We start from the raw sequence: 11,291 nt of genomic DNA, 5'->3' as shown, positions 1-11,291 counted from the left end.
TATTTGAAGGAAATCAAGGGAAAAAAGTGAGGACACTTATTATTACTATTTAATTACTATTACTATACCTTAGGCTACATTTTTAGATAGATAGATTTCTTTGTGTATTATATTCATGTAGAACTGTGCATGCAGCAGGCATGCTTTATTTCCAACAAAACCATCAGGGATCTTGGTGAAATGAGATCAATTGTAGGAACACCTTCACAAATCTCCAATGCACCTTTTTCTCTTTGTTCTTTACCTGCCTGTTGGAGATTGAAACCTTGTGTTGAAGCTGATGTTCTGCCTTTCTCCTTGTTCTCTATTGCTTTCTCTTTTCCCTGTTGCTAAAATACAACTGATTCTATTCATGCTGCTGGGAATGCTTAGACTGTAAGTGGTTTTGTTACAAATCAGGCCTTTAAAAAATTCTCCATAGATAGACCTTCTTAGCTGGGGTCAAGGATTCAGCTCCCTGCTAGCTTTAGCTTTGAATTAAAAACCTGATACAAATGATCAACTTGGGTGGGCCATCATACTTACAAAGAAACAAACCATAACTGTCTAATCTACCAGTGATAACACAATGCTGTCACTATACCACTAATAGTATAACACCTCCTTTTACCCAGCAACCAGACTAATTTTTGTTTGAAGAACATTTTAAAAATATCACTGCATACCCTCAGTGTGCAAACCATTGTTATGAACAAATGAGTTGAGAGTTTAGCTATCTTTCTCTGGCTCTGTTGGTGAAGAATAATGAAGTAGGTGATTGCTATTCTTACTCCAGGCTTCAAGAGAGGCAACAAGGTCTAATAGATGGAGAACTGGCTTTGAAACTAGGAAGACCTGGATTCAAGATCCATTTCTGACACACACGGCCATTGTGAAACTAGAAAAGTCGTTTTGCTTTTCAGTTCTCCAGGCAACTTTCTAAGATTATACTTTGCTGAAAAACCGCCAAACTTCACTGATAGAAGTAATTCCTCAATTGAGATTTCCCTGTATCAATGAAATTGTAAGACCAATTCCTATCCTTCTTCACGTTTCAAGTGATCCCAAACCTAGCACTTGGAGGGAACAATCTGAAAGGCAAATATAACATGTATCATCTCATGTCAAATCCATTCTACTGTTAGCTATTATTATTTCAGTGAATGTAAGCTGGCATTAATCTGCACCCTAGTGGAGAAAGTAGTATATCCTGAGATGACACAGGTTCAAAACTTGTCTCTTTTACTTACTAAATACTTGTGTGGCATTAGACATATTTAATTTCCCTGGACTCAGTTTCTTCAACGTTAAATGGGAAAGTTGCACTAGATAGCCTCTAAAGTCCTTTATATAAATCTGTGATACTAAAAATGATAATGCTTGCGTTTTCAGCACCCAGGACAGTACCTTGACCATAGTGGGTACTCTGTTGCATTAACTTCCATGTTATACCAGTTTCTTTACATAAATAGAGACGAATTCCTCGATCACACATGAAGAGAAATCAATACAACCTGAGAGGATTATGTACTGAACAAAAGTCTGGACTCGTAGTCAAGAAACCTAGTTTGATCATGGCAAAAAATCATTTAATATCTCTGAGCCTCGCTTTTCTTGTTTATAAATTACAAGATATCCCTGTAATTGTGAGATTCAAATAAAGATAAAGACAATCATTTTTTTTAAACCTCTTTAGAAATCATCACAGTCATTAAAATAACCCAACTTTATAACAGCATAATGGACATATAGACTTCAATATTTTGTTAAGCATTTTTTTTGTGTGTTTATTAGGTCCTTTAATCTTCCCCTCGGCTCTGGATGTAAGGAACAAAAGGTGCGTATTCTATTCCCAGGGGTGAGGGAAATTCCTCTCATCCGTTAGAATTTAGGGAGAAAAAAACGGGGAATCCCTTTGGGCTAAAAGGGGATTCCCTTAATCCGGCGAAGCGTTTTCCTTCTGCCTACCTAAGGTGGGATAGAAATATAGGGAGGTACCCAGATACATAATAAAAAGACCCCAGGCCCAGCAATCACTTGGGTGGGCGGGCTGCTCCCATCCCTCCCTAGGGGCTCCTGCCCAGGAATCTGCTAATGAGCTTCTTTTCATTGGCTGTCCCAGAGAAGTCTCCAGTGTCGTCACTGATTTATGCTAATGAGAAATAATTTCATTGGTGCGGGCTCCAGCGGCAGCTCCAAATGACATTTGCGGGGAGCTAGGGCTTGGCAGCGTATCCCCGACTAAAAAAAAACAAAACAACATAGCTCCCCCTCCCCAGTCCGACTCCCCTCTCAGCTGCGGCGAGCAGAGCTCAGCCTGGGTCAGCCCGAGGAGCTGCAGCTGGGAGCCCCGGGAGAGGGGCGGAGGGGCAGCTCACCTGCTGCTCCCACAAGTGCTTCCCCCCTTCACCCCGCCCCTACTTTCCCCCCCAGACCTTTTCCCTCTTTCCCTTGTTTTGCTTGCTTTCCCCCCAGAAGTAACTTTTATACTCTCGCCTCGCTCCCCCTAAACCCCCCTACTTCCACCCGTTCTTTTTACTCGAAGCTGCGCCGAGCCGGAGCCCGGGGGTTGCTAGGAGGACTGCTGCTTCTAGCCAGAGTCCCACTTTGCTCCTGGGCTTGGTTTGCATCACCCCCATCATACCCTCGTTTTCAAGGAACCTGTCGGGCTCCCTCTCAGTCCAGGCTTCCGGCTGGTGATTATTTATTTCCCCCTCTATCTTTCATCTTCTCTTGATAGACGTCTTCCTCTTATTCCCACCCCTCCCCTCTCCTTTCTGTTTTTGTTTTTTCTTTATTTTTTTTTTTTTCTCATTGACTGGCAAAGGATGGTTGATTTGGAGAGCGAGGTTCCCCCTCTTCCTCCAAGATACAGGTTTCGGGATTTGCTGCTAGGGGATCAAGGGTGGCAGAACGACGACAGGTGAGTGGCCCGGTGCACCTATGTTCTGCAAACACAGCTGGAGAAGAATTGGCTTGTCTGTGGGAGAGCAAAAAGGGAGAACAAGGAAACTGGGGGAGGGGGCAAAAATCCATGAGTAGGTTCTCCATTTTGACTGGATAGAGAATTTAATATTGATGGCTTTTTTTTAGTTTTCCTGAATCTAATGCAATTTTAATATAATTTGTAAAGCAAAGTGAAGAAAAAAGTGCTTATTCTGGATTTTATTTTTGTGTTCATATATTTATATTATAATACTGTGTAGCATTTTCTCCACATGGGAATGACATGCTGCAACTAATACCAAATGTTTTTTTTAAATTTTTCCTTTAAATATCTGTATTTAAATTCAACATAGGATCCAGTCTGACAATATAGATTGAAAATCCCTTCTTAGAAACTTCCAGCTATCATGCACCTATTTTAATGCCTGTGTCAGGATTGCTAGTTTCCTTCTGATAAATTGATGCTATATAAAACATTTTACAGGGTTAGGAATATTAGTTTGTGACAATATGTATGTAGTAGCTTTTTTTTTTTAAAAAGGTTATTTTCAATAGAAAATCCTTTGGTGGGTAATTGGATATTTAGAGTGCTAATAATAGTATTTATGTAACATTATCAAAATCTGTGTATTTCTCATATTACTGGTGGGTGTATTTGAAAAAGTTTGAAGCATAAACTTTCAGAACCAAACCACTTAACCATTAGTAAAGCATTGCTCAATTATTTCAAGACCTAGGGAAATCCTTTAGACTATCTTGACCCTCTTATTCAGAGTCCAAGCCTATCTTTGTCATGCTTGACTGGTTTTGGGATTTTCTGGAAGTTTCAGAAGACAAAATTTCCTTGCTCTGTTGCAATGTATACATAAGTCAAGGAATGAAATAAAGTGAAATCTTTGATTGAAACTCAGTTCTATTTTGATGTTTTTTTCAAAATTTTAGAAAATCTGTTGGCCCAATTTTGACCAACAGCTATGGGTGGTAGCCTGGGCCTTATTTTCTCCTCTGAAATCTCTTCTTCCTATCTTTTATCTTCTCTCCCAGTTCATGTTCCTGTAATTGCTAGCCTGCTTCTCTGGTACATGTGTAAAATTACCTCAGTTTTTCTTCCATTCTTTACTTCTCATTCTCATCAATAATCTGAGGGAATATGGATGTTGCTATGAAATTGCAGCGGTTTGGAGCTGGAAGGTACAATAAGCAACCTTCCCATTTTTACAGTTTTGGAACCTGAAGCTTAGGGAGTTTAAGTGACTTGCCCAATATTGTACTCATTTTCTGATCTCAATGTGATACTTTTCTACAATAGCACACTCTATTATACTCATACACACACACACACACACACACACACACACAATCAGGTTCTTTTGACTAAGCACAGCTAATATTGAAGTTTGAATTATAACCAATCTTAGATTGACCCTGATGATTGAGGAATGTGGTGTTCTGATTAATAGGCTTTTCTGATATACTGAGATTTTAGCATAATTTTTTTTGTTTAAACCAGTTATCTTATTATAGAAAAGCTTTGGAAAATGTGTTCGTCAATTTTTCTGGGTTAGTAAATTAATAAAATCATAATTGATTTTTTTCTTTAAAATTTTTTTAGAAAATCTTGGAGTAGGTCAGAGTATTTATTCTCAATCAGAGGCTGCATTGGGGATAGTGGGATTTCTTGAGATTATAAATCCTTGCTTCACCTCTCTTTTCTTCTCCTTTCCTTTACCCTTTCTTTCTTTCTACTTCTCTCCCCTTTTTTGCTTTCCCTTCCCTTCCATCTTCCCTCTCCTCCTTTCCCCTTCTCCATCCACCCCTCTCCTATCCTCCCCTTCCCTCCTTTACTTCTTTATTAATAAATACTTATTTTCCATTCCTTTCCACCTCCTTGGTGAGAAAAAAATAAAAACAAAAGTCTGGTAACAAACACAGTCAAACAAATTCTCACTTTGACCATGTCCAAAAATGTAAACTTCATTCTGCACCCTGAATATATCATTATTTTGTCAGAAAGTGCACATGTTACTTGTAGCTCTTTAGAATCATGTTTGGTCATTGCATAGATCAGAATTTTTATGGTTTTCAAAGTTATTGGACTTTAAAATATTGTTATTGTAAAAATTGTTCTCTTAATTCAGTTTGATTTATGTTGCATTAATATATAAAGTCTGCCCAAGATTTCTCTGAAATCACCTCATATCATTTTTTATAACACAATAAAATTCAATTACATTCATATGCCATTATTTGTTCAGTCTTTCTCTAATTGCTAAGCACACCCTTAGTTTCTATTTATTTCCACTACAAAAAGACCTGCTAGAAATATTGTTAAGCATAAAAATACTTTTCTCTCATTCTTTAATTTCTTTGTAGGATAGATCTAGTGTTAGTTTTGTTGGGTCAAAGAGTATATATATATATATAGTTTAATAACTTTTTAATATAATTTTTGTTCATTAGGTGTTTTAGTCCTGTCTGAGTCTTTGCAATCTCATTCAGAGTTTTCTTGTCAAAGACTCAGGAAGTGGTTTTCTATTTCCTTCTCCAGTTCATTTTCCAATTGAAGAAATTAAGGTTAAATGGGGTTAAGTGACTTGCCCAGAGTCACCCAGTTAGCTAGTAAGTGTCTGAGAGTAGATACTAACTGAGGAAGAGGAGACTTCCTGACTCAAAGGCCAGTACTGCACTACCTGGTTGCCCCCAAGTAGACAGTTATATTATTGTAAATAAATCTGCTTCATCCACTTCACCACCTACCTGATCTTTTAAAATAATAATTTCAAATTGAACAATTGGTCCAAAGTAATTGCAGGATCAATTCACAACTTCACCAGAAGGACACACACACACACACACACACACACACACACACACACACACACACACATATATATATAATATACACACACATATGTGTGTGTGTGTGTGTGTGTGTATGCGAATATGTGTCTATAAAAGGTCAATTAGGCAACACAGTGAATAGAGTACCAGATCTGAGAGCAGGAAGACTCATCTTCCTGAGTTCAAATCTGGGTTCATACACTTAATAATCATATGACCCTTAACCCTATTTGCCTCAGTTTCCTCATCTGTTAAACTAGTTGGAATGGAAATGACAAACCATTCCAGTATCTTTGCCAAACAAAAGTCAAATGGGATCATGAAGAGTCAGACTAACCTGAAATTACTTAACAATCACAACTCCCTATATAATGCATGCATATATGATAATTTGAGAAGAGAATACTAACAATTTCAATTGGAGATTCAGGAAATGTTTCCCAAAGAAAGGGACAAGTAAAATTAAACTTTGGAGGAAACTTAGGATGCTTAGAAGTAGAGGTGATAAAAGAATGGTTACTGACATAGGGAACAGTTTATGTAAAACAGAGGCAGGAGATAAAGTGCCAAAGTCAGGGAACATTAAGTATTCCAGTTTAGTAAGAAAATAGATTGCCTAAGGAAGATGATATTAAATAAGACCTCAAATATAAATTGGAATCAGATTGTGAAGAATTTTAATATCAAACTTAGAAGTTGGTAGCTTTAATTTAGGAAGTCCATGTATGTTGTTGAGTAGGGAAGTGGTATGATCAAATGTACTTTAGAAAGTTTACTTTTGCTGCTATGTAGAAGTTGCATCAGGGATATGGAAAAACTAGAAGCTAAGACGTTGCTTAGAAGTCCTAGAGAAGTATGATGATGAACTGTATTAAAAAGTTGGCAGATGACTAGAGAGATGTGGCTATATCACTAGAGCGATGGATATGAAAGAAACATCAGGTGGAAACTACATTGGCAACTGATTCAATATGTAAAAGAAGAAGAGGAATGAGTGGAAAGCTGAGTTATACTTATGTCTTTTATGCCTAAAGAAACTATTATTTTCCAAGGTAAATGACATGAAAGGCACCCTTTAATTAGAGGTATCACCCTATGTGAGAAGCTAGAGATGTCAAAATATCCTGAAACTACTCAAACCTCTGAAATAGCAAGCCCATTTTTAATGCCTATATTGAGACAAATTTCCAGTCCTTAAGAATTTCCTTGTCATAGGATGAATACCTCATTAACCTATTCCTAGTCATTGTTTTGGCTTTTTCTTGTACATATGCTTTTTTGTATGAGCTTTAAATATTGAACTAAGATTTCCTGGAAGCAGTACAGAGACTGTGAAGCTTCTTGAGCAGGTGAGTGACATGACCAGTCTTCAAATTGAAGGTTGTGTGCAGGAAAGATGGGGTGAAACTTAAAGGAACAGAAGAGATTAACTAGGAATTATATGAGATACATAAGAAGAGAGCTTAAAGTGGTGGTCATGTGAATGGAAAAAAGGGATGGGTATGAAATATGGTATGGATATAGAATTAATAAGATGTCACAATAGAGGAATCAAGGATAAGTCCTCCATCATGAACCTGGATAAAAAGGAAAATAGCAGTAACATAAAGAGAAATAGGGAAAGATAGAAAGTGGGATAAATTTAAGATGCAAGTCCATGAATTTTTTTTCACATCTGAGATTCCTATGGGATGGATACACAGGAAGAGATGTCTGGTGATGTTTTGCTAATTCAAGACTAGCATTCAGAAAAGAAATGAAATCTAAATATGCCAGTCTTGGAGTCATCTGTGTAAAGATATTTATACTTTTGGAAGCTGATCATTAACAGTCTAAAGAGAACTGAATAGAGCCAAAGGCAAAGTCTGAGAAGACATTGACATGTGAGATAAGGATGATGGTCAATCAAAGGAAAATAAGAAAGAACAGTCAGACTATTAGCAAGATAACTATAGCAGAGCAATGCCACCAAAGCTTAGAAAAGAGAAAATCCAGGATGAGATAGTCAGTAATGTTAAATACTGCAGAAAGGTAAAAAATTATGAGGATTAAGAAGAGGTCAATAATTACTAAGTCCAGTGTTTTAGGAATAAACTTTATTGATGATGATGAAGATAACAGTACATAAGCCATATTTCTAGGAGTTGAGAAATGAGTTTAAAATTAGAAAATAAAAATATTCTCAAGTAATGTGGCTATCAAAGGGATCATAGAGATATAGGACAAGTGAATATATATATATATACATATATATATATATATATATATATATATATTTTTTTTTTTTTTCAAGCCAACAAGGTTGTAATTTGCCCAAGGTCACGCAGCTAAATAAATATTATATATCTGAGGCTGGATTTGAACTCAGGTCCTCCTAACTCCAGGGTTAGTGCTCTATCCACTCTGGCACCTAGATGCCCCACAAATGAACATTTTTAAGGATAGAGGGAAATCTGTACTTTTTTTAAGCAACAGGGAATGTTGGCGGATAAGTGGATAAAGTAATAAAAATCAAAGGGCTAAGGCAATAGGAGAGGTTGGGATCATGTCTTGAGAAGAGAGATAGTTGTTGGCAAGGATAAAGGTGTTCTCATGCTTTAGGACTGAATAAAACAGGAAAGAATGGGTGTTGATGTTAAGGTAATTTAAAAAATGGAATTGGGTTGTATTAGAAGTTTCTGATATAGAGCCTTAATTTTTTTCACTGAGGGTAAGTTAATGAAAAGAGGGAAAAGTTTAGAACTACATTAATTTTTCAACAAATTCATATAACTTGTTTTGTTTTTATTATTGTTTATTTCAAAATTAGCTTTAGTTCAAGTTCATTGAAGTTTATAGACTTCTGTGTTTAATCTGGTATCTTGGTTAATTAAGGTATTCATTTGTAAAATTCCTCAAGAGTACAAATCCACTGGGCATTGAACATTTTTTTTCAATTTTGGGGAGAATGGTATCATTCTTTTTTTTAAAACTTTATTTATTTAAGGCAATGGGGTTAAGTGACTTGCCCAAGGACACAAAGCTAGGCAATTATTAAGGGTTTGAGGCTGGATTTGAACTCGGGTCCTCCTGACTCCAGGGCTGGTACTCTATCCACTGTACCCAAATTGGTATCATTCTTGAAGAGATTGGCATAATTTTGGAGGATCATTTATTTCCCGTAAAGCAAGGATAGAGGTATAGATAGCATTTTGGGAGGTCTACAGAGGCATTTTAGGGACTTCCAATGAGAAAAGTTCCTCCAGGGGCAACTGAATCTTCTTTTCTTTCTCCAATTTGGGTCCTCCTCTAAAATTGAGCTTTTTACTTGATTATCAGTCTCTTAATTTTAGTTGCAATGTTGATAGAAACCAGCAGAAAACTGAATAAAGTAATGTGAAACTAGGTGTAGAATGAGATGAAAGTGTACCAAAAAGTAAAAAAGGAACTGAGAGAGAAGGTAAGTAGGTACTAAAGATTTTCCTTCAGTTTTATAATTTTTGTTACGGTTAGTTCTCTCAAATCTTCTCTCAAATCATGCCAATTATGACTCGTGTACCATTATTATGAATATTTGCTATAGGTCAGAGCTCTTCCATGTTTTCTATGTGTGTGTGTGTGTGTGTGTGTGTGTGTGTGTGTGTGTACATATTTGCATCTCCGTTAAATTTTTAAAAGTTTCCTTGGTGTCAGCATTTTTATTGCATTTGCAGTATAAGTACTGCACTATTATAATGCAATATAAAAATTTTCTTATTGTTAAAAACAGTTGAGTAAAACTAAAAATAAAAGTGCATGTAACATTTCACATATATAACACCCAACCTGTTTTTTAAACTGAATGAATATTCATTTTCTCTCCATCCCAGCCCTTACTTTATTCGTAAAAAGAAATGATAAACAAAACTCTAAAAAAGAAATTTTCAGAGATAAGTAAAACAAGTTCTCCCAATGACTGTGAATGTGTTTATGTTCATGTATACCCTTATCAAGAGTCTGCTTATATCTTATGCTGCACCTTAAACCCATTACCTCTCAGTAAGAGTTACCATGTTCCATCTGTGGTCCTTTGAAATCATTAATGATTGTTATATTGATCATAGTTCTTAGATTTTTCAAAGGTTTTTGTTTTTTTAGTGTTGCTTTAAAATTTTTTTCCCCTGGTTCAGTTTATTATACTATTTCCCTGGTTCAATTTATTATACTATGATACTACAAATTTATATTACACTATTATACTATTAATTGTTATACTATATATTGTTCTTCAGATTCTTCTTTCTCCATGTTGCATTTATTCATGGAAATCTCAGACTTTTTTAAATCATTGTTTCTTACAGCATAATAGTGCTCCATCATATTCAAATATTACAACTTCTTTCACCATTCCTCAATTTATGGTCCTCCCATTAGTTTCCAGATTTTGCTATCACAAAATTAATATTTATACATACAAACATATATGTTTTACATTAAGGACAAATATATTTTTTACCTTGAGTACAAGTATATTTTGCATTAAATTTTTTTTATTTCATTGATTTCTATTCTGAAATGGACTTTGATGATTTAGCTAGGTCAAAGAGCACATATTATTTAGTAACTTTTTGTATATAATTTCAGAGATTTTTTTCCAGAATAATTATGCCCACAATTATTAAATAAAAGTAGTATCAGGCTTAAAATATTTGTTATCATCATTATCATTTTTGGTAGAAAAATAAATGCATTTATTAATGACAAAATTACAAACCATTTTATTTTAGAGAATGATCTGCCCATACTCAAAAGAATCTCCCAGAATAATCATAATCTTTTACTGAGCAATTTTTAAAAAATTGTTTTTAAATGTTTTTAAAAATCTGTAATATAATAAGACTTTTATAATACATGATAAAATATTATAGGTGCTCTGAAAGAAAGGTTTTTGGCTAAAGGTTACAGAATTTCAGAGGAATTAAGATTGTTTCTGACTGGGAAAATAACCACAAATTAAAAGGAAATCTTTGATCAAATAGAACATTCAATTATAAAAGTTTCATCAACAAGAGTCTACATGTCTTATAGGCATGGTGTTAAGTATGCATTTTAGAAATATATAAATGGAAACATTTTTTCTATTTCAAACTAATAAAAATATTGTGGATAGCTAATAATAAGAATGACAATGATAATAAGAGTAACTATCATTTTGTGAAGTTAGCATAGCTTGTGAATGCTTTAGAAATATCTCATTTTATCCTCATAACAAATCTCATTGGGAGGTGCTATTATTATTTCTTCTTTACAGATGAAGAAGCTGAGGTTGACAGGATAAAATATTTGACCAGGGTCCTATGAGTAGTAAATGTAGGAAACTATATTTGAACTCAGTTCTTAAGTTCAGTACTCTATCCTCTTTGCTCTCTAAAGAGCTTTGGATCTGTAGTCTTTGGTTTGAATTTCAACTCTCTCTTTGACTACCCTGTGTACCTGGCAGCACAGCTAGATGGCTGTGGATAGAGCACTGGTCTTGGAATCAGGAGGACAGGAGTTAGAATCCAGTC

At 35.3% G+C, this 11,291-nt stretch overlaps 1 protein-coding gene across 2 annotated transcripts in view; it reads left to right on the top strand.

The window, feature by feature from the left end:
• Positions 1-2,412: 2,412 nt before the first annotated feature.
• Positions 2,413-11,291, top strand: part of KCNT2 (potassium sodium-activated channel subfamily T member 2) — a 537,465-nt gene continuing 528,586 nt past the window's right edge. For both annotated transcript variants that reach the window (XM_074222275.1, XM_074222274.1), the window contains exon 1: positions 2,413-2,902. In XM_074222275.1, the coding sequence (XP_074078376.1) occupies positions 2,808-2,902 (95 nt within the window). In that variant the 5' untranslated portion in view covers positions 2,413-2,807. The remainder of the gene's footprint in view (positions 2,903-11,291) is intronic.

The sequence above is a fragment of the Macrotis lagotis genome, chromosome 2 (genome assembly GCF_037893015.1).
Source record: "Macrotis lagotis isolate mMagLag1 chromosome 2, bilby.v1.9.chrom.fasta, whole genome shotgun sequence".
Taxonomy (NCBI): domain Eukaryota; kingdom Metazoa; phylum Chordata; class Mammalia; order Peramelemorphia; family Peramelidae; genus Macrotis; species Macrotis lagotis.
Note: the sequence above shows the minus strand (reverse complement) of the source record. Positions and strands in the feature narration are given on the sequence as shown.